The following is a 24,673-nucleotide window of genomic DNA, read 5'->3' as shown; positions in this document are numbered from 1 at the left end:
TCCTCCTCTTCCCCAAAAAAAAAAAGCAATTGGGTTTCGTGGCTACGAAAAGCATGAATCACGCGCGCTTTCGAACATACGCGCCTAAAACAATCGTGCAAAATCCCAAGAAAAACAAAAGCGACCTTCGACTTTGGCACCACCAATGGCCAATGTGCTCGGATCCGGTGCCCAGTGCATGTGCTGCACAGTGCCAAGCATTCCACGACCCGACAATGCACGCATTGCACCGGGTTGCCGGTCGAGCGTGATCGGGCGCCTTTCGCCATACCTGATTGTTCACCAATTTTGGCCAACACGCCTAAACCGCCTCAAGTGTAACCGAGTGAGTGGCAATGATAAAGTGAGCGCGTGCAGTGATCGCCAGAGAGGGAGAGAGAGAGGGAGAGTGAAAATTAATTATGCACAAGAGTGCATAAAATAACGTTTGCTTTTTTAATGTACATCGCATTCAGGGTGAGCACAATAGTTGCCGGGATTTGACACTCATCCCACGGCGCGAAGTAGATAAAAGCGGTCTGACTGAAAAGCGTTTTTCTTCTTTCTGCGTACCCAGCGATCGAATACATTTTGCCTGCAATACTCCCGCAGCCCGGTGCCAACGCGCATTTAGGAGGGTGGTATGATTTTGAAAGCCCGGGATGCAATAAAATCCGACTGGAAGACATATGTAGGCGAGCAGGAGCCGTCACCAACGGTAAACACGCGGCACATGCGGTAATTAAAATTGCATTGTTTCACAAAGTCACCACCAGCAAAAGGGACCGTTTTTTGGGTTGGATATGCTTTGTATTTTTTGTTGCATGGTTTTTTTTAATGCAGAAAATATTATAACCGATTGCTGCACTGCTAAAATTGAAGGATAAATGATAATATTTTTCGACATGCCGATGTTAATGTTTGCGAACAAAAATGTTTCGTGCTTTTTTAAATTAGTATTGGCTTTTTCGTCATTCAATGCGACAGTATGGCAGAAAGGCAAAGTTCTTCTTTTGGATTGGACTAGCTATGTCCGAAAAATAAAGTGACTGCGTTTTTTTTTATTAGGCCAAAAGAAGGTCTTCACCTTCGAAGTAATCATCTTGCGATGCAATGCACCTCTTCCACCTCTTCGCCAACTCCTCAAAGCAGGTGGAAAACGCGGATGCTGGGATATCCTTTAGTTCCACCGTCGCTGCGGCGTCTAACTCCTCGATAGTGTCAAAACGGTGTCCCCGAAGCGGCCGTTTTAGCTTCTTGAACAGCCAGAAGTCGGTGGAGCCTGGTGCCAAATCAGGCAAATACAGCGGTTGCGGAACAATATAGGTGCCAGTTGTTGCGAAAAACTCCAAAATTATACCCGTATAGGACGGTGGACTATCGTGGTGTAAAAACCAGCTATTGTTTTTCCACGAATCCGGCCGCTTTCGTCGGATGGAGGTTCCGCAACCGCCGCTTTACGCTTAGATAGTACTCTTTGTTCACCGTTTGAGTCTTCGGAAGAAATTCCTTGTGAACCAACCCAAGGTAATCAAAGAATACCGTCAGCATCACCTTGATTTTCGAATGGCTTTGGCGCGACTTCTTGGGCCTCGGCTCGTTCGGAGAACACATTTTTCTTCGACATAGATTCTTCCCCGAAGGCTTTTTGTAACATCCGCCATGTTTCCACAGCGTTTATTTCATTGCGCAAACATAATTTGATACATGCGCGCTGCTCCACAAACTTGGACATGGTCAATATGGACAAAAACACTTGGCGCAGCTCCGACAACAAATTGTCACTCCTAGCCGGGTTGATGTTGTGACTTGAAGCGTGGCAAAAACTGGCTGTCAAAAACTTACACATTAACAAACGAAAAATAAAAACAAGGGGCTTCTTTTGGCGCGCAATAAGCTTCCAGCTTTGACAGTTTCCATTGACCATTATTTATTATTGGAGGACAATCTGGACATACTACTTAAAACTAATTTATAAAATAGAAAAATAGGTACCATTCAATCCATGATACTGTTATCCCTGGTTAGGATTGGAGGATGTTTGGAGGGCTTGCATTGGATTGGAGGGCCAACAGAGGATAATTTTATCTGCTTCATGGACAGGATAACTTAGGTTATCTTTTCTTGCCTTTATGAACTCATATTTGGATAGTCTGTAAGGTATACAAGGGAAAGTATCAGTAATTACACTGCTCCTTTCGTCACTCTCATTACTTCCTCCCTATCTTGTTCGCTGTTGACTTCATGGGCTTGAGCTCATGGAAGAAAGACATTGCCATATCCGTGCCGTGCTTCATTGCAGGGCTCCTGTTAAATGAACTTGATGTCCCGTCTCGCCTCGCATTTTTATGGCTCGAACGACCTTTTTATCAGGGCTCTATTGGCCTTCAACAAGATGTACCACCTGTTCAACTATAATGTCTCTCTGTCTCGCTTTAGTGTTCGTCTTCGTGAATTTTCCTATCGTCACAATTCTTCTTAGTACCTTCTACCTCTTCTTCCTATTAGTTACTTAAGAATACTTGGTTTGTTAAGCCATTATTGGCGGACAAGTCAACATAATAAATAAATAAATCGAGTAGAACCGTTATTAAGTTATAATTTTGTTCTAGAGCTAAATGTTTTGCCTATACTAGAATTTGTTTATGATACAATATGCATAGGATCAGGAAATCAAACAAGCCAAAATTTATTTTCCAACATTTACTAGCTTTTACGTGCAGCTATCGTATACTGCTATTGAAACAAATACATCATTCTTATCAGTTTTACACGCCAAACGCGTACGATTGACTCAAATGATGAACTATTGTTAAATAACTGCGTCATGCTAACTGTAAGCCTTTAAAATCCCCAAATTCGATCGTAAAGTTTTGCCGTGTTTCATGAAACGCAAAAACGAACTTCGTTGACGACTAGCAGTATAGCACAGGGCAGAGACAGAAAGGGAGCAAGTGCAAGGCAACAATTTCCATCGGTATATCGGCAGAACCAATATCGCACACCGGCACACCGAGGCCATCTTCTTTGCATTATTCAATAAACTTCCAGCAACGATCTATTTCGCCTACCCATGCGCCACTTCTGCATCAATTCGTAGTGGGCATGGGCACGCATATTCGTGCCTCTATAAAATATTTACACCCTTAGCCGTCGTCCCTCGTTTCCACAATCCGGCCCATTCCCATACATCCTGCTTCTGCATTATGCAGATTAATCCTCGGCACACTCGGTACGCCTATAACCGAACGCTGATATAGAGCCTTCCGCACACGTCCCCTCTCCCCGTGCTAATCCTTCTGCCTGTGCAGCTTCAATACATTGTTCGCCTATCGGCCACGGTGAGCATTCATGGGAGCACTTAATTTTGCACCACCGAATAGACACCTCGGTCCCATCGGGAGTCACCACCACGGCTACCGTACACAGTGAAACAGTGTCCGTTCGCCGCATTGCAACGGTACGCTACTGCTCCTGCTGTATCGGTGCCATGGATCTCGCGGCTTTCGATCATCCTTACACCAAGCGAGGCTTTAAGGGGAGGGGTAGATCAGAAACAGCACACCGGCAAAACTTGTATCCTGCTGCTGCTTGTTATTGACGGTGGCGTTATTGTTGCAACTTCAGCACGCTGACGATGGTTGATCAATATTCGCCTGTGGCAAACCTACCGAATACCGCCCAATACGCAGGATTTGGTGGGTGGTGGGTGTGGTAGAGTGCGTATGCAGCACGTAAATCGTGTTATCGTCTTGCAGCTGACACCCTCCCGAGAGACGCTGTCAACTTCGGATGGATGGTTTCGGTGTTCGAAAGTAGCTTCCTGACAGACTGTTTCATCCAGCAACGTTTTGGTTTAGGGCCAACGGGTATCGGGTTACTGGGGACCGACAAACAAGGGGGCCGTACGAAAACGGTTTAATTGACCTACGAACTTGTTGTGTGCGTGTGTTTACAGTTGCAACCCGTTTCCAAATGTCAGCGCAACAGATTTGAGATGCATACGGGGCAGTTTAACTGGTTTAGTACGCTGTGTGTGTGTGTGTGGGTGCGTAGGCGATTGGACGGGATTTGACATTTAACCAATCCGGCTGCAGAGCTTTCCCAATGCAATTTGCTGTAGTGGATGCACTCAAGCGACTGCAAGATGCAAATGTGCTTGTCTAATGTCATGTTGGGTTAGTTAAATTGCAATCTGAATGACAGACGGATTTGTAGACCTTAAAAAAAAAAGGTTAAAGTCAACAAGGTTGGGATGAGATGGGACTGAATGAAGTTTTAAATACCTTAAAATATATGATTATAAATAGATAAAATATGACACATAATGCACATATCATGCGGTAAAGCAAAATGTGCAAACATCTTTTAATATTTCAAAATGTGTGTCATTTTACTCATCATGAACTACATCGAAGAAACTTCGATTTTACAAGATATCTGTTTGGTTCAAACTATTTTCTAAAAATCCTTCTGAAATATTATTCTTCTGAGTAGCTACTTTAACACTAGAACTAACTCAATTTGACTGGTTTCAAACCTTTCAAGCGGATTAATTTTTTATAGTTCAATAATTCTGTCGATGTTGACGCATGACTTTTACACATTTAATAGGATATTTATTTTTATGAAATAAAAAATTAAAAATCGCAATGGGATTAATGGGCAATTCTATCTTTACCAATAATTTTGACTGGTGGTTTTGTGTAACGATAAACAACGTATTTCAATGCGAAATTCTCACAAAAATATGATTATTTATAACCGGCAGACGTAATCCTTGTCATACAACTATAAGATTAGATATAATATACAAGAAATAAAGTATAGTTTAAACATTTTATGAGTGACAAGACTTAGCTAGATCAAGGCATCATTTTGCTGTAAACGATTTGAATCTTCGAGGTTGTAACGCAACAGGATAAATTATTAAACTTGTTCTATTTGATGGGTTTTCAATTCTGATGTAAGTAACAACCAATCAAATGTGTGTTAAGATAAGTATACGAACTTAAAGAAACAAGAAAATGATAGTCAGATCATAAAAAAAAATATTTATTTGGTAACGCCCAGTCATTTTGATTGATCGCGGTTCTTCGAGTTCTTCTTCTTGGCTTAACGACCTCTAAGGTCACGCCGGTTATCGAAATAACCGGCGTGGGCCCGTCTCACTACGGACGGGCGGGCCCGGATGTGATTTGAACCCCGGTCCTAGCGTTTGAAGACCGGCGCCGCTGTCGCTTATATCACCGCGCCATCCCTCCCCTCGTGGTAGTGTTACACGCGCCAAAATCGCGATAGTTCTAGTGTTAACCTATCTTTTATGTTTTTTTTTTTTCTAAAAGACAGGTAACTTTGCGCATTAGGAAGCATGTAATTATTATTCCATTGTTCAATAATTTTATGTTTGAATGCCAAATGCATAAGAAAAACAGATGATCTCATTGAATTGTCAGGCAGTTAAATGCCTCATATGTTTTGCTATACATTTTTTAATATCGCCCTTTCCGCAAAAACGCTATAATAATAATTTCAGCCTTTTGTGAATTGTCTGTTGGTTATTGTTTAATTTTTTTTCGAAAAGGACAGCCTGTAATACCATAATGTGTAAGTTGGGGCGGTCTGAAGGTGTAGGCGTCAGCGGCGCCGGTCTTCAAACGGCAGGACCGGGGTACAAATCCCACCCGGACCGTCCCCCCGTAGTGAGGGGACTGACTAACCAGCTACGTGGTATTGGAGAGTCTAGGAAGCCATTTCGATGACCGGCGTGACCTAGAAGGTCGTTAAGCCAAGAAGAAGAATGAAAGATGGAAATGTTGAACTAATTCCAGAAAATTTAAGAAGTTTTGGTCGTTTCTGATTTACTTTCTTTAGTGTAATTCACTTCAAAAATTTCTTTCTGGACATAGAATATAAAAATGAATGAACAATTTAGGTTTATTTCTAATCTTACTTAGTTCTAACTGTTATGCATGTTGCACTTGAAATGCTTCGAACAAGAATTAATATAAATAAGCTGTCTCCTTTTGAAAATATTGCTTGGTTTAACCATACCATAATTTAAATTTTCAAAACTTCATTTCAACACCGAATGTGATCAGGTAGGTGGTTTTCCTATTCGTCATTTCATTCAAAAACAATACATTATTCCAATCAAAATTGAATCAAAAATTCATCCTCGATAATACCCGCACAGCATGCATACCAGCCGTTTGCTTGTGAAGATGCTTCAAAATTTACATCAAACAATTCCAATCACCCCCCTTTTCACCCAATGCCACGCACGCACTTCCGCAAACACATTATGCCAAACCATGCGACACACGAAAAGAAACACACGCCCGAAAAAACGCACACGCACCAGAATAGTTTCGGCTGCCGGTCCGGCTGGGGTGGAAAGTCGCTGCGCAAACAGGGCCCCAACAACAACAAGCTCAACAACAGCACCAAAGGCGGCTGAATAATCAATAGACAACCGCAACACTTGCTCTGCTGCGTGTCATTTTTGCATTATTCTGCGACGTCGACCGTTTCCGCAGCGTGTCACCATTTCTCCACAATTTTGGGGGGGCCAAAAACCTCGCGGGAATTTCACCGGGGATCGACCGACCGACTGACGCATAACATATCATTTCCGTCTCCGAGGACTTCCAAGGGAGCGCGCACGGAGCCGGTTACGGCAACACTTTCCCTTCCCTTTGCAATCGGTCTAGCGTAAATCCCTGCTCGAAAGCTTCAGTAAAGGGCTCCTCTTTCGCCTCAGAAAAACTGTCATTTACTACAGCAGCAGCAGCAGCAGCGATGATGGCAAACAAATCGGCAGGAATAATTCGACCGACCGACTGCAGCACAGCGCGTGCTGCGCTGCGGTAAGTAAATAAAATCCAACCATCCAACTGTGAACGGTTGGTTCACATATTCGATTTTCCACCCAAAATCGAATTTGTCCCTGCACGACAACACCACCAGCACCACCAGGCGTCTCCACCAACTGGTGGCTATTTTTCTCGATTCCATTTCGATTGCTACTGTCTTGCCGTTTCGGATAGTTCTGTATCTGGAGCATTTTTTTTCCCACGGCTACAACCCACCTTTCCCGTTGCTGCTCGTGCCCGCTTAGCCGAACTTCATCTTGTTCCATCAATTGCAATTTCATTCCGACGATGTGCACTACCATTTTGCCACAGTTCGGGAGACTCATTTGGACGTTGATGTTGCTGCGGGGACGACACGACGACAATGGACCTATGGAACTCGAAATGGGTGCCATTTAATCGAATTGTATACGCAATTCAGCACGTATGGGAGAAATAAAATTAATGCCACTGGTGACGCAAATAAATCGTTGTCATTTGACACTATGGCCATCGTGCGGGGTGTATGTGTGTGTGTGTGTGTGCCGGCAAAGTACGTGTGTATGTTCCCACAGTTGGACTGACTGCTTGTGGCAAACCGATGATATAAAACAAACCACACCGTGGGACCGAGTTGAATGTGAAAGCACTATACACACACACACACACACACACACACACACACACACACACACACACACACACACACACACACACACACACACACACACACACACACACACACACACACACACTCACACTCTCAACAAAAAGAGAAAAAAAGGAAAAAAGGACATTTGGCCGATAATGGCCGAAACTCCCCCAGACAACAATGGGTGGAAAAGGTGACAAGCGTTCAGGGAGGATGAAGCAGGGGAGCGTGGGAAGAGTAACCCAGCATCCGAAATGTCCTTTTGTACCACATGCCGAGAGTGTGTTTTTCTCCTTCATTTGAGGAAGCCTTGCAGCCAGCAGCCTCATAGCAATATTGGGTGTTGCCCGTAACGTGGAAAACCATAAAACAATCGAGGCGACGAATGGACGTACGCTGTCAAAAGCGACGAACTGTCAAGTGGCGTTTTTTGCCAGTCGGTAGTTAGTGTGCTGCTGTGTGCAATTAGTAGCGACGAAAGCTTCATCTCGACTGACCGGCTGACTGACCGACAACTGTCTTCCAGGGCACTTTTACGACACACAATAATGGGGCGCACAGAGGAGCTTAAGCTTCCGGCCAAACTACTCATTGAGCCTTGTGAATTCCCTATTTCGGAAAACGCATAAATCTTCGTCTCATCCATACCCATTTCTCTACATGTGTATCGCCACTCCGCGCCAAACCTGTGTTACGATTGTTGTAAAAGAATAAATTTTCTTCCAAGGCTTTCCGAGGGAAGAAACGAGGCTTCAACCACCATCATACTCCAAGCCAAATGACGTCACATTTGCAGATAAAAGAAAGGAGATTGTTTCTTCATCTTTAGCCCCAAAAGTCTATAGCATTTTCCCCCTAGGGGCGTGCAACATGGTATGCGTCATAAAAGCTGATCTGATTGAAGTATAAGTAAAATGCTTCATTTTATTACCATTTTGCATGAGTAATCGGATCAGGCTGGCTGAGCAGGAATTATGGTGGACTGTGGCTGTGGCAAGGATGCTTTAAGGGCAAACGCAATTTGGGAAACAAAATCTGGGCTAAAATTGCAGTGAAATATATTTCAAAAGTATCATTTATTTGAGATTTATTTGTTCCTTTTTTATTGTACATTCAACAGATAACGCTAATGAAAATTTCCACTTTTTTATTGTCGTTTAATATCAGTAAAAAAACTTATTTAAGGAAAGCTCAAGCTTAATTAATCTCAAGCTTATTGCTTACGCATATTGTCGGTCGTTCGTATTTATGTCTTTTTTGTAGTTTGATTTAATTTGAGAACGATATCTCTGACAAACAGTCACACGTGAGTTATGCGTTTGATATCCAAGTTTTGATTGAATCAAACTGACGTGACCAGAGGCGAATCTTCCTTTAAGCGGAATGAGCGGACGTTTGGGGAAGTACGGAAGTGACTCTGATAACAAAGAGAACCCCTCCCCCACCTCCTCGATGTCTGGAGGAACATCAAAAGAACCACTTCCCCCCACTCAAAACTTTTGGTTTTGGATAATGATGAGCCCTCCACAACTATTTCCGCTTAAGGCTTTTTCTGAAGGGCTAAATCCGCCTCTGCCTGAAGAGCTAAATCCGCCACATCATGGAGAAAATGCTTACACATCATATGTAACTATTTATTCGCCTATGTTAAACCCCAGCTATGGCAATCAAATAGCCAAAATTCTGTACCAACGATCGATGGGAAGCTAAAGGCTAATTACATGTAATTTATCACTTCAAAGATTTTTATAAAACGTACATAAAAAACCTTCCTCGTTACAATCTTTTCCTCGAATGTATCAAACGATAGCAGATTATTACAACATTGTATGAAAATAATCAGCCCACAGCAAAAACTGGTACCGCACCATGCTTGCCATAGTAATTTATCGACTCTATTGACCCGTGCCGTCCCGTTCATCATCACTAATGACCCACACTCGCATACCAAAAACTCTTATCCATGTTGCGCTGACAATGTTGAATGTCAGTTAGTCAATTTCAGCGTGAACGTCCTCATACCCAGTGCTACATTTGCTCCAAAAGTCACAAACACACACAGCAGAGTTTTCGTTTCTGTTTGCTTTTTCCCCCTTGTTGTTGTTGTTGTTGTTACTACTGCTCAGCGGGCCCACGCCAAAATTAGCCCACGCGAATTGATGGAATAAATTATAAAAGTAAATTATACCCAGAGCGCTTACCCGCCCCGGACTCACCGAAACGTTCGTACCCGTAAGTACGGCGCTGACCAAGTGATCTGAGTTGGGTGGTTTCCGTTATTCATTTTTTTTGTGCATCTTTTTTTTATTAATATATCCTTTTATCGGTGTTTCCATTTGCTTCTTTGTTGTTGTTGTTGTTGAGCGCTTTGCTCGTTATGGGCGAGCGATGGCGATCAGACAAGTATATTCGTCCCCATGGTACAGGACAGCAAAAAGATATGAAAAAAAGGGAATAAAAGATAACCCTGTTGGTATGCATATTTATTCAAACAAATGAATGAGAACCTCCCAAACCCAAACCGGTGGACTGGTGGGAAAACGTGGGATATTCGTTATGCTGATGATTATCACGAATTTTTCACGAATTCCCACCAAACCGGGGACCGCAGAAAACAAATAACAATCGAAATGATCAACGGTACACACCGGGCTCTGTATGTGTGTGTATGTGTGTGTGTGTGTGAGGTTGGAGCGTGGTCCACAGGACAGGTCCAGCAGGGCACAAGAAGGCAAAGGAGGCGACTACCATCCTGCCGGTGGCCAACATTCTACTCGACCATTTCCACCATGGGACAACCTTTTCGTGTGGTTTAATCGCTCGGTAACGCTTTGCAAGAACAGCCAAGAGCTGGTTAAAAAATGAACCTCAATTTCACCCACTCCGAAGGGGCAGCTTAAAGTGACAACCGGATAACCGTAAATTTACTCGCCGCCCCGTCTACCAAAGCAGGACCTCACCTCGAGGACAAAACAAAACGGTAGCGAATAAAACAGAATAAACAAAAAACAAAAAACAGACACGGCACACACCCCGGTGGTAAACAAATTAGCAATCGTTTGATTAACTTTTTATAGCACTGCACTGCTTAATTATTTCACCCAAAAAGGGTAGGGAGAGAGATGGAACTCACCTCGAGTGGCCGGGGGGAGGAAATAATATTTTGTCGATCTTTTCCTTTTTTTTAGAATGGTGTCCCACACCGGCAGTAGAAATGCTAGTCCACGGGCACGAACCAGAAAGCTCAATTCTACAGCAAACGCGAACGCTTTTTGGGGCACTTGGGGCACAGGTTCTTGAGTGGCAGTGCAGTAGTACCATTCGCTCAGGATACAATCGTGGCTGGTTCATTTCTTCATTTACGAAATTAACGATACGCGAAAGTCTTCGTTTACCTGCCCCGGTGGCTGCTGCCCTTCTCACCGAACCCGGGCTGATGATCAACGACGACCTTTCGCTCCCCGAAAATGGTTCGCGTTAATGTGCGCAACTTGAATTATTTCCATCGAAATTCCTGTACCACCCGGACGGATTTACTCCTGACGGCCTGGCGGGAGCTGGAAGCTTTTACGATCGCTCATAAAAATACAAATTACTTTTACATTCTCCGCTTGCTGCCGCTGTTGCCGTGCCCCGCGATTCTTATGTTGCAAATTCACGATTACGATAACTTGATAGCGTACCGCGAGTAAATCCGTGTCCATGACGCACAAGACGAGTTCACGAGTTCCGACAATGTTTCGTGGCATAAAAAGAAACCACCTCCGCTCCTCCCTCGGGGGCTGCACTTTCACCCGTGGCACTTCTTCAAGACCGGGCGAAGGAAACATTGTACACCCTCGGCAGTGTATCTCGGTTCAATCAAATTGCCTGATGGATGATGGAGCCGAAAACGGACTCAGAAGCACAAGCGAACAACCCGTGCAATACCCGGGGAGGTAAAACAAATCCCTTAAGAGTGTCTTCAAAATCCACTTAGGCCGCTTCGCGTGAAGCTCGTGGGAAAGAAGGACACACCAACGAAACAAGGGCAAATCTACTCCATTTGCCGCAGAGCTCCACAACAACGCTCGATCCGATGGTTCCGATATTGGATATTCGTTTCGGCACAAGGCGGCCACTATTTCATTCTCGCTCCTTCTCTCGCTTTCTCTACGTCGCTTACGTCAAAGTGTCGTCCGTCCCGCTGCTAATTGATTGATGTTATTCAATCAATCCGTTCCGTTTCGGAGGAAAAAAAGCGGCTGGAAATGAGAAGCGGAAGATGCCGGGATGTTTCATGTTGCGTCAACTCCTCCAGAATCCACTACTGCTGCTAGGCTTTAGGCATTTGGGCAGCAACAGCACAGCAAAAGTAGCAAATGAATTGTAGCAATTTAGGGGCTTTATCGAGTCGGGAGACGGTGGTGCGTTCCGAACCTGAATCGAGGAAATTGCTGTGCGAGAGATGATACCCTGTTGAGGCATTACCGGGCAACAGTAGCACAGAACCGTACCGAAGAACGGCAACCTAAAACCATAACAGGACATTAATAGCGAATACTGCTGGAATCGACAGTTTTAGGGAGAGAGAGAGAGTTCGTCTTTCTGATTTCTTATGGTCTGTTCTTTTTCTTTTTTGTTCTTTGTTGGGAAGGATAGGTGGGAAGGGCTTGCACCACCGAGAAGTATGTAGTTCGTCGGGGCTTGGGTAAGCATTCTTCGAGTAGCAAATTAAGTTGAACAGACTGGAACTAACGCGGAAACGCATAAAAACGATGTTGCTAGCAGCGAGGAACTAATTTATCTTTAGTGGGTCGGTCGTATCTGTTTATTAAATATGAATGACCGACAAAATGACTTACAATGACTGCAATGGGCTACGAAAGATCACTGGGGAGTGGTGATTGTTATGGCGTAGGATGTATGGAAATAAAACTTTTTTTCCCTAGCGATGCTGTTTTGTTCGTCTAATGCGAAGCGTGGAATCCTTTAACAATTGGCACAAACGTTCTTCTTCCTCATAAAAGGAGGATAGGAGAGTTATTAGTTAGTATTTGTGTTAAAATCTACTGCAACTCAAATATTCTGTGATGGTTTCTTGAGAAGAACAACCGACTGAATTGTGTAGCTACCAAGTGTTTAGATTAAGAGTATGTACTGGAAAAGCCTTTTTTCTTCGATGAGACCCGATTGGGCCGACGGGTCGTAAACTGTGGACCGTAAATTTATGCTGTTCTCATCGCAAAAAATCGTTAATTTTTTTTTATTAAAAATTTAGTTTTTGATTAGATCTTTTCTTTTCGGTACTTTTAGTTAACTGTTCACCATGAATTTTAGTGATATGTGCCTCTTTCGCTCTGCGAAGCAGGTTACTAGTAGCTATAAATGAATATAAATGTGGTGATAGAGTAGTTACACCTTCTAAGCATGCTCTTAAACGTGATAGCAATTATGCATTGATGGTACAAAATTTCTAAGGTCATGCCGGTCAGCTAATGACTTACTGATACCAGTAGTAGTTGCATAGTTCGTCCTCTCTGCGAGTCCTGGATGGGATTTGGACCCTGGTCCTGCCGTGTGAAGACTGGCCCCGTTGGCACCTTACAACCGGGCTCGCCTCAGAAAATATTATATGGATTTATTTATTTGAAAAGGCTTCTAGTATTCAACTATATTTGTTGTGAAGACATAAAGGCACCTTTTTAATTAAAATATTCAACAATAAGACAATGTGAATGTTCGAGCAAAAAGTGAATGTGATCTGTAACACAAGCGAGATTTTTTTTATTTTTTTACATATTAACAGCACGTTTATCTTGCAAAGAAAAAAAATTTCACGTCCTAGTTTACATATTTTACTGATCAGAAAGATACCACGCATAGATCTTAACACGGAATTATTCATCAGCGATCTATGTGATATTATATAAAACAAAAGAATGCTAGCTTATGTTACTAATAATTGTTCGAAGCATTGATTCTACCGTAAATCCAGATCGGTGGACTACATGAGGTGCACTCTTAAGGTGTTTTTTTAGCTGTTCCATTTACGTTAGTTTTATCGAATGAAAATGTTTCCTTCACTAGATAAAAGAGCATCAAGCTGTAGGGGAGCTTGAAATTTTTACAGCTTGCCATCGGAATTCTAAAGATACTTATTTAGCGTTAATGCACTTCACTTCTTCACCATCCAGGCCCTTCAATCTAATGAAGTTTGTGCTGGAATTTTTTGCAGTAAATAATTACCCCATAGTAAAAAAAAGTACATAAACCAATCTTGCTCAGCTTTGTCTTAACGTGCAACTCCCCCCTTTATTCGGCAATTTTCATTTACCACCAGCAAAGGATTCGTGGTAAAGAAAGTGTAGCCATACTTTTATTTATAGTTCTGTGTGGTTGTGCACGTCTCGGGAGTTTCTTTACACGACGTTAGACGGAGTTATCCCCGGCATTAACCGACTGCATGGCTTTGGACAGGTACGCGGTTGCAGTTCTTACACGAGAACTTACTCAAGAAGTATAAAAGCATCCAAACACATAGACACACACTCTCTTATCCATCTTCTATGCATCACCATCGGGGCGACGGTGATTAAGCCGAAAGCTCATTCAGGTTTATTTGGTATCCAGACCACGGGATATGCAACGGTCTAAACAACAATCAGTACTCGTAGGTGACGTGTAACGACGAACGGGGACGTACCATGGGTGCATATGGGTAAGCTTATTTCACCGTACGCAGGATTTCGCTTTATTCTACATCCACCCGGGGTAAGGTGTACTGTTTGTTTTAACGGAACCATGGAATATGATATTCTTTCGACACCTGGCACCCAAACCCAAATACACACAGTAGATCCGGAGTGTGAGTACTACCGTATGGGGCCATTTTGTATCCATCAACGGGCAACTTTGAATAACAGACGTGTTTTTTTTTTGTTTGCATTAGAAGCTTGAAAAGGATTTAGCATGAGATCCACGCTTGTAGCAGAACTTTCCCCCGTTGGAATTTGGCTGAGCACTCAGGGAACAGCGAAGAACGAGGTGTCACACATATAGCTCGGGTGATATACTCCAGGGTGTCTACCTCTTTTTTGAGCGATCAAACATAATCTTTTCAACTACGTTTACACACGCATCATCGAGTGTGCTTAGTGTGCAGGGAAATACTCGTTGGTTGACATTTGCCTTTCGCGCTTATTCCTCAGTAGATTAGTCCTTGCTACCTCTGGTCTCTGGGTAGGGGCTGCACTGGGAGACAGACAGTGCGATGAAGCACAGATATGTCTACACGGTAAGCAAGCACGTGGAGCGAAAGAATTGGTGGATTTATGGTCGGAATGGTGCACGGTTTGAATTTCCGCGATAAGCACCATCACTCACGAACACAGCGTGTGTGTGATGTATGTTGGGCGGGCAAGACGATTTGCAAAACCCTCTAGTCTCTGTGGTTTTGCCGTACAACATCACTCTTGCGCAATACCAAAAACCATTTCGGTCGCATGCTTATGGGTGCTCCCGGAAAAACTTAGAACCAGGTAGCACCGAGCGACCGTGAAGTAAATCTTCCCGGATCTGCCTCATACTTGGAGAGGGAAAGACTGCGTGGCGGGAAAGTACGTCACTAAATGGGAAACAAAGAATGTGTGCAGATGCAGAAAGCATACCGATTCTCCTGCCCCAACCACAGGGAACCCAAAAGACAGGAAGACAGATCCGGTTATTGCCGGGAGGAGAATTCAATAAGGAAAGACTTAACCAGCAGCTTGTGTTGTGGAGTACATGGGCATACTAATGGTGAAAAAAAGGGTACATTCCCCATGTTCCCCATGACGTACTTTGGAGTAATGTTTGCATAAGATGTAAAACACAACTAACCCGTCAATGCATGACGAATACCCCGGAAGCAGTCGTTTTGTTTTATTGCCACATACCACCACCCAACCTAACCCCACTGGTCTGTGTGTGTGTGTGTGTTGTTGTTGGTTGCGGAGACGAGAATTTCGTCCGTTGTTTAATGTTTAATGCAAAAAAATAAAACAAACATAAAGGAGCAACAAAGACAAGCTTCTTCATTGCGAAGGTACATCATCGAAGCATCATAAATTGACTTTGTAAAGATTTCATTAAGCTTGCTTGTGCAAACGAGCTACGCAAAAATATATTCCCGATATGCTTTTTCCAATGTTTGTCCTTCTCCTTTCTGATGATCTTATTGTGTCGGTGGTTCTTGAGCCACTGGTAATGGAATTACCGTCCTAAAGCCAGAGGTATTACAAACTTTTATGCGATGATAAAATTGTAACAGCGCATCAATCACTACGCTATACGTGCCCAACGAGCCGTGTAAGTGAAACTTTGGCTCTCGGTATCATTCGCCCTGCTTATCGTCCTGCTCATGCGGGGCGGCTCATAAAGCAGCGCGCGTACGATTGGGTTGATATACGTTGCATTAGGGTTCACAGGTCCGACCATTGGACCAATCTTGAGAACGAATTAAATGGTACATTAAAACGGTGTGGGAACGTTACAAAGCTACAATTTCACTCCCTTCCTACAGGGGCCTGGTTATCAATTAAAGCTTGTTAGTACTTATCAGTTTAATGGGACTGAAAGGTGATAAAGTATGACAAAACTCGTAAACAATCATGTAAATGTGATTTATGCGTGCTACTGGAAGGCAAAATGCTATCATTATAATACAATTTGTTCTCTATCGTCCAATGAAACAACGTTTCATTAAATACTTCTTTTTAAGAAAATTTCCTGCAAATAAAACTAAATACAATCTTCCTCATTTAACTGAATATCACACGAAGCATAACGCGCACTCACCTGTTGGGTTCCTTCCTCGTAACTCATTGTCGCTGCAATTGGTTAATCTCTTCCAACACCTGTATACATACACTTACACGTCAGTCTGAAACAATTCACGTGTTCCGCTAGTACTTATCACATAAAATTTTATCCTATTTCTTTAACTTTTCCCGGTTCAACGTCGTGTACCGGCAGCGAACTTCACTGTTTTTGTTTATGTCATTGACAAATCTGTCAAACAACCGTACGCGTATACGCTTCCGTGCGCAGGTCACGCACACACACAGTATCCAGTGCGAAGCGGTACTGTATTGTATGTGCGTCTATCCGCTGACAACGAACACAATAGAAAGCTATGTTTATGCGTCATCAGTCAACATTAAAATCTTTGATCAACACACATGTTGTTTAATGTTTTACTTAAGGTAAATTATAATTCGTTTTCTTTGCTTTTTATTCATGTAATGTTAACAACTACGTGAGAATCCTTTGTACACGATACAATTAATATGTTTTGCTTTTTGTTGTTACTGGTAATAGTTAAATAAACCTAATTTCAAACATATTCTGTAAGTCACCATCACGCCTGGTAAAGGTAATAAATTGAAAATGTTTACCCGGAGGTTTTATGCATATCTCCACTACTCTCTTCTTACGATACGAAAGTGATACCATTTAAAGGGTAGAATTATAGGGTAGTCCTATCCCGCTACAGTTTACTTTAGTTAGCTTTTTTTAAACGCCTTGCTGGTGGTTGTGCTTTCCAAAAGTATGGCAGTTCGATCTGGGAAAAACTGCTTCAGATGCGCGCAGAACCGAAGCCGTTCATGTACTGGTCCATTTCCTTATCGAGCGATGACTTGGTATTTGCCATATACTGATCTAGTTCGCTGTCCAGCTGTTCGCGGCTCTTGGGCTGTTGCTTTACATGCCCGGTACGATTCTTCGATGCTGGAAAGAGCAAAGCACACAAACATGTAAACTCAAAATGATCGCCAAGCAAATTTGGGGCTTCTTTTCACTTACCACTGCGTCCACGAACGCGTGAGTTTTCCCGCCGCGAGCGGGATCGTCCGCGTCTTCCTCCGGATGCACCGGCACCTGCGGCCTTACCATTAGCTGCACCGCCATTGTTTGCCACTCGACCAGTTGCTTTACCTCCCTTTGCGACTCCTTTGCGTTTGGGTGCTTCTCTGTAAAGAAAATAATGACAGAGACTCGTTTTCATTATTTGGCCCCATAGATGTGTGACAACACCCATGGCACACTCGAAGTCGTCAAACCGAAGACGGAAGTTAATGAAAGGTCCAAGTTCCAGTGAAGAAGACCACTCCGTAATCACATCTCCCCCACAGCGTCTTTTTGGTGGAATATCGTCGTATAGCAGGACAGTTTTTCGAGATATGCATGATGGGCACACGACTCGAAAGAAAACAATTACATTTAGCGATAGCGGCAAAGCAAATATCCCCCTCGACCGGCTAATACCTTCAATCAGAAATATGTTTAAACCACATAAGTGTTTCGTTAAGGTTATCTCACCAGTACACAGCACAAATCCATCCAAACAGCCTCATCAGACCCGCTCTCACCACCAAACATACACAGCAGATGTAGCAGCATGTTTTGGGAAATGTCCTTTTCTCCTTTTTCCGTGTACATTCTCAGTCCATGGAAATCTCATATTTGCCCATCACGTTTGCATCTGTGTGTGTCCACACCTCAGCAGGCGACGAGTCTTCTTGTGTCACTTTTCCAATGCAAACTCGCACGCGAAATCTCAGCTACGCTTAGCAAACCGGAACGGCACTCCAAAGGATGGCGGATGGCATTCTTTGCTGAGCTGTTTCTTGCCAGAAACACAAACATTTAACAGCGCATCAGTCCGGTGAGTTAGAGACCACGATATCACACACGTGTTCTTGGAAAGAGCACGGCAGGTAGATAATAGTATGCAAACGCAGTAAATCGACTCGACTGTGTGTGTTCTCTGCCTGTTCGGTGCTATCGATCCCTTCCGATCGACAAAAGAACACGGCAACAACTTCGAGGAGTGCTCAGCACTCTCTTACCAGCGTTGCTTCGTCGGTGTCAATCTCAAACCGGTGATGGTTTTGCTGCAAACAATCATTATTCAACATTAGGTGAGAGATGCCGTTTCTATCCACTGGTAGTTCCGGAGCTAAAATGAGAAGACCGTTGGTTGGTTGGCACACCCGATGATTTCCGACTAAATCTATCCGTTTTGGAAAAGAAGTAGGTAAGGTGACGATTTGTTCTTTTACGAGTTGTCTCCTACTATGCTCTGTGTTTGTATCCTTTTGTCGCTAGGGCGCAAATGTCAGCATCCACACCAAAGTGCTTAAATGAGCTTGAATCTTTGCGAATCAAAATCGTTAGAGAAGTAACTCTGCTGCAGTAGAAAAGGACGATTTGGACCGGCTAATCGGTTGGTTCAGTAGAAACCGTTGACGGAGTGTCAGTGACAGAGACTGAATACTGCTCCCCATCTTTACTGTCAGAGTTCTGGGATTTGTTCTATCTCTCTGAGATTTCCATTTTCCACTGGCTGACCCCGGGCCCCGGACAAGAGATAAGCTTTCCGTCATCGCCTTTCTTCGCTTTGAGTGTACACAGCACGCGTCGCACGCGTTCAACAAGCTTTACCTCTTTAGCGGGCGTCCTGCGCGTGCACCGACAGTCGACCCATTTGCCGCACCACCTCGGCGGATGCTGCGGCTTCGTTTTGTCACCCGGCCTCCATTGACTCGGCCAACGCTTGTGCCGACAAGCTCGTTTGTACGGTTCGCACCGAGCCGACTGTTTACGCTTGCGGCGCGCGTTCTAGATCCGGCACGTTTGCGGGATCGTGATCGTGCACGGCCATTAGCAGCAACATCTGTCGGCATATTATTTGCTGCTGCTCCACGAACACGGCTTCGACTGCGGCTACGGCCCCGTGTGACGGCTGCTCCGTTAACTGTGCCCAGCCGATTGGCGATCAGATTATTGCGGTTAATGCGACGACGGGCATCGTTCGGTGCGATGGTTTTACGCACTGTGTTCAGTCCGTTGCGACTTCCGGCGCGGGTCAAGTTGGTACGTGATCCGGCACGTGACAGATTGGTGCGGGATCCAGCGCGCGTCAAGTTGGTGCGAGATCCGGCGCGTGTCAGATTAGTGCGAGATCCGGCACGCTGCAGATTCGTTTGCGAGTTTGAACGAGTCAGCGATGGCTGACGTCCTCGGGATGTACTGCGAGTGCGCGACGCGCTACGTCCACGTTGCATGCTGCGCCCGCGTGGTACGGTGCGTGTCGCCCCTAGCCGGGAAGAGATCGTGGGAGTACGACCACGAACTCTCTGCAACAATTCCACACGGTCGGCATTCATCCTGTTGATGATAATAGGAAATCGAAAATTAATGGTTACACATATATACAGATTATACAAAAACATATCAAAATGCGGTATATTTAAGAACTTGCAAAAGCACAGCAATGTCCAAGTAAAATGTTTATGTAATGAAGCAAATGTCCCAGAAATCAAAGCACTAAAAGCTTGTGCTTCTGGCTTTTCTTTTCTTCCTATCAATTTCCCTTGAATTATTCCATTAAATTCAAATCAAAAGCATTCGAATATAATGTAACCCTATATCCAAGGAGCATTGAATACATTTAACGCCGTTTTCTTGTACCGTCCCTTTTGCTTCAGGACCGACCGACCAAACCTTTCGTGTCTGACATATTCCCGCAGTGTATGCTGCCCATAATTTAGACACCAAATTTGGCGATCAAATTTAAAAGAGTTGTTAACGTCTATTTGAGAGCAAGCTGCAACATTTTTCTTACTACATCAAAATGGTGTACTGTACCATTGCTTCACAACAGAAAAAAAGAGCTCTGTTCTGGTTTGTGGCACTAAAAATGATTTTCCTTGAATTATGACAACAATTTCGATTAAGATACGAAATTGATGTTAACCTGTATTCAAGGATAATTGAATATTCAAGAAGTAATTAAAGAAAACTTATGCTTATACTCGTTCTTTAAAATGCTGTACTGTACGATTGCTTCACAACACGGTACGGAAAATGGTTTTCCTTGCATTATGACAACATGTTCGATGAACAGAAACGAAGATGATGTTAACCTATATTCAAGGATAATTACAACCAAAAAACTGTGCTCTGACTCGTTCTTTAACATGTCTGTACAGTACCATTGCTTCACAACAGAGAAAGAGAACTCTGTTCTGATTTGTGGCACTTAAAATGATGTTCCTTGAGTTATGACAACATATTCGATGAACAGAAACGAAAATGATGTTAACCTATATTCAAGGATATTTTTTTTAAATGATTCTCTTACTCGTTCTTCAACAGGGCTGTACTTTACCATTGCTTCACAACAGAGAAAGAGAACTCTGTTCTGATTTGTGGCACTAAAAATGATGTTCCTTGAGTTATGACAACATATTCGATGAACAGAAACGAAAATGATGTTAACCTATATTCAAGGATAATTTTTTTAAATGATTCTCTTACTCGTTCTTCAACACGGCTGTACTGTACCATTAATGTTCAATAATGTTAACCTATATTCAAAGTGCATCAACTTATACATCTAATATTAATGAACGAGAAAAATCGTAAAACACTTACGTTGCAATATCGGTAAAACTGTTTGATCGTTGCAAACGACGTACGCCTCCGGGCAACCTTGTCACATTACGCTTCATCTGCTGGGCCAACGTATTGCGCTGCAGCCGCTGTCGGGCCGGACGAATGTTGCTGGTAGTGGCCTGAAAGTGGACGATTAAGATTTTATTTTAACCTCGCTCTTTACATACAACATGCATGCAAACAAACCTTAGTAGCCAGCGCGTGTAAGGCATGCAAACGATCCCACTGATCAATCAGTCGACGGTTGCTGTTGTCTACCATGGCAACTGAAGTTGGTCGGGGAATGGGAACATCCATCCCGGTCGGCATCGGTCCGAATCCTACATGCTGCGTCTTGGTCATGGAAGTGAACCGATCGTTCAGCGAAACACCCGTCGAATTGACAAAGTGTATTTTGCTCAGGCCTGCATTCATTTCTGCGCGTCTTGGTACGGCTGGTTCTACTGCTTCAAACTTCTTCTAAACAGAAACGCAATTTCGGGCGCGTCGGAAACGCACGCACGTACACACACACAAGCAACAAGTATCAGGGAATGGCGTTTTCAATATGGCGATTTTCTGGAGAAAAGAAAATACAAATTATTCACTTTTATCAAACGACATCTGTTGCATCCTTCGCATCCTCAAGAAAGTATGAAAAAATGGTACAAAAGTGTGATTCTATTTTTGGAACTGTGAACGCCGCCATTTATGACGAAATTCAACAGTGTGCGGTTTTATGCACCAAAATAACACATGAACCTGGCAGACAAGCAAATATCGCTCGCAGAAAACACTCGTCATAACTCACCTCATAGAAAATAGATTCCACGGCAAGAATTTCAGCAATCTTTTTTTATTTCTTCCGAGGGTATTCGTCACCTTTATTTTTTTCAACACTACCACTTTTTCACTTCACTGCTGCATCTAAGTTTCACAGAACGTCTACGGCGCGATCCGAGTGTTGACGGGCTCGAGCTACTTCTGACGAAGATAAAAGTCAACAGAAAGGGTTTTATACACTTTTTTCACGTTACAGGTACTCAGTACCGGTTGCGGAAAGCCAAAATTACCTGTTGGCTGAAGCAGTTACCCTGAATTTAATGGATTTTCACAAGTTATTTCTGCTACCCACGTTTGGATTGTGTGCCTGCAAGCGAATGCGTTGACAATAGGAAAATATTCTGACATCCGACGCAAGACGTTTCATTTTGATGCAGACGTTTTAACCCTTGTACCCCCTGCATCCGGAAGATGGAAGAAAAAGTTATTGTAAAACTCTAGTTTTAAATTTTTCATATTTCTTTATTTTCGATATATTGAAAAAAGCTGTTATTGGAGGCTTGAAATAGATACAGAAATGTTCATACAGTAAAAAGTCTTGAAGTAACAACCATTATTTGCCTTATTTGAGCCTGTTTTATTGTGCTTTCCTAATTTTTGTGTCGGACTAGTTTTTATCAATTTTTTCAATGGAATAATTTCAAGTGTTCATTTATCAAGTGCTCATAAGTGTTCTCAATTGTAAACTCTAATATTGGAAAAGTGCGGTAAAAATTTGGAACGAAAAACGGAACGCTTCAAAAAACGACACAGCGGCATTCTCAGTCCAGCGCTGCCAACCGTCCCGTGCGAAATGTCATAAGAATGACTGAACAGAAATCGTGCTGTCAAACCGCTTCATCAAAAACCAATCACCCACGAACGATTTCGTCTTATTGTTGCGTGAATTTCACGAAATATAATTGACCAGCAATCGAAAATCCTTCTGCTTTCGGTAAGTAAAGTGTGTGTGGCAAAGACCAAAGTAAGGAACAAGAGGAAGGTCGTGTGTTTTGCAGTGTAAAATGGACAAAATCCATCCTTGTTGACATCTGCTTCGGCGTAGCGTTCCGATGACTTGTGCGATTTTGAACGTCATTGTCCTCGAACCGAGAGACACACTCCGCACACACCGCATTCTTTCCTCTCCGCCTCCTTTGTGCGTGAATAATGGTGTTGGCTGGAAATAAAACGGATTCGAATTGTTTTTTTTTTCAAACACTTTCAGTCACTCAACGTTTTAAACCCTGAATCACACAGTACCGTGTAGTTTGTGACAGAAGAGTTGTTTGCTTACACATTACAAAGGGCAAACCAGCAATAGTAGCGGAAACGACAGCAACCAGAACACACACACGAAGGGCCCAGTACTAGAAAACAGTTGCATACCGAGATGGCTGGCGCTATGCTGATCGACCGTGCTCAATCGCACGCACTGAACAGACAGGATATTACCAACTTTGCCCGCGATCTCGAGGTGGACGAAAACGATGAGGAACAGATCCGACAGAAGGAACAGAAAATTCTCGAACTGGGCGAAACGTACAAGAAGGAGGGCAAGGCCAAGGAGCTGGCCGATCTGATCAAAGTGACCCGCCCGTTCCTGAGCTTCCTGAGCAAGGCGAAAGCTGCCAAACTGGTACGTTCGTTAGTGGACCTATTCCTGGACCTGGAAGCCGAAACCGGCATAGAGGTGCAGCTGTGCAAAGAATGCATTGAGTGGGCGAAGCAGGAAAAGCGCACCTTCCTCCGGCAGTCGCTGGAAGCGCGGCTCATTGCGCTGTACTTCGACACGGGCATGTACACGGAGGCGCTTAACCTAGGTAGCCAGCTGTTAAAGGAACTGAAGAAGCTGGACGACAAAAATCTGCTCGTCGAAGTACAGTTGCTTGAGAGCAAAACGTATCACGCATTGAGCAATTTACCGAAGGTAAGATATTCAGACGACCGTAACATATACAAGAAAGCTAATTCATCCCGGTATTAATCGTCATAGGCACGTGCTGCTCTCACGTCCGCGCGTACTACAGCGAACGCAATCTACTGTGCACCGAAGGTTCAGGCTACGCTCGATCTGCAATCGGGCATTTTGCATGCGGCCGATGAGCGTGACTTCAAAACCGCCTTCTCCTACTTCTACGAAGCGTTCGAAGGATTCGATTCCGTGCAGAGCAGCAAGGCACTGACTGCACTAAAGTATATGCTGCTGTGCAAGATTATGCTCGGCCAATCGGATGATGTGAATCAAATTGTCAGTGGCAAGCTGGTATGTTTCAATATCTTCTACCTAAATGTGTGTCCTAGGGCAGCGAAAATGTAATATGATGGATGCTATTACCAAATCATTGCAGGCTATTACCTACTCCGGACGCGATATCGACGCCATGAAGGCGGTCGCCGAAGCATCGCACAAACGCTCGCTGGCCGACTTTCAGGATGCGCTGAAGCAGTACAAGAAGGAGCTGGAGGATGACGTGATTGTGAAGGCACATCTGGGCACGCTGTACGATACGATGCTCGAGCAAAATCTATGCCGCATTATCGAGCCGTACTCCCAGTGTGAGGTGAGCTTCATCGCGGAACAGATTGCCCTGCCCATCGCCCAGGTCGAGAAGAAGCTGTCACAGATGATTCTGGACAAGAAGTTTAGTGGCATCCTGGACCAGGGGATCGGTGTGCTGATTGTGTTTGAGGAGACGCCTGTCGACAAAACCTACGAGACTGCACTGGAAACGATACAGCACATGGGCAAGGTGGTCGACACGCTCTATCAGAAAGCGAAGAAGCTGACGTAAAACAATGTCGTTGGGTGATTGTCCCTGCTTTGTTCTCCGGCAACGGTTTAGCGCATAATGCAAATTAATTAATTTTTTCTACCAATCTTGAAGCCTCCCCCGGCACATTT

General features: G+C 43.7%; 2 protein-coding genes across 2 annotated transcripts; one reads left to right on the top strand and one right to left on the bottom strand.

Moving 5' to 3' along the window:
* Positions 1 to 1,673: 1,673 nt before the first annotated feature.
* On the top strand, positions 1,674 to 24,654 carry LOC126558146 (26S proteasome non-ATPase regulatory subunit 11). The gene is made up of 4 exons (XM_050214106.1): positions 1,674 to 1,677; positions 23,158 to 23,698; positions 23,765 to 24,034; positions 24,120 to 24,654. Exons 2-4 carry the CDS (start codon positions 23,162 to 23,164, stop codon positions 24,561 to 24,563), a joined length of 1,251 nt encoding a protein of 416 aa, XP_050070063.1. The 5' UTR covers positions 1,674 to 1,677; positions 23,158 to 23,161; the 3' UTR covers positions 24,564 to 24,654.
* On the bottom strand, positions 17,062 to 21,441 carry LOC126559831 (serine/arginine-rich splicing factor 4-like). Its single transcript, XM_050216003.1, has 5 exons — positions 21,154 to 21,441; positions 20,947 to 21,086; positions 18,952 to 19,677; positions 17,311 to 17,477; positions 17,062 to 17,235 (listed from the first exon to the last, which is right to left on the bottom strand). Exons 1-5 carry the CDS (start codon positions 21,379 to 21,381, stop codon positions 17,084 to 17,086), a joined length of 1,413 nt encoding a protein of 470 aa, XP_050071960.1. The 5' UTR covers positions 21,382 to 21,441; the 3' UTR covers positions 17,062 to 17,083.
* Positions 24,655 to 24,673: the final 19 nt, after the last annotated feature.

Source organism: Anopheles maculipalpis, chromosome 2RL (genome assembly GCF_943734695.1).
Source record: "Anopheles maculipalpis chromosome 2RL, idAnoMacuDA_375_x, whole genome shotgun sequence".
NCBI lineage: Eukaryota > Metazoa > Arthropoda > Insecta > Diptera > Culicidae > Anopheles > Anopheles maculipalpis.
The sequence above is the reverse complement of the archived record's forward strand: the minus strand, read 5'-3'. Positions and strand labels throughout refer to the sequence as shown.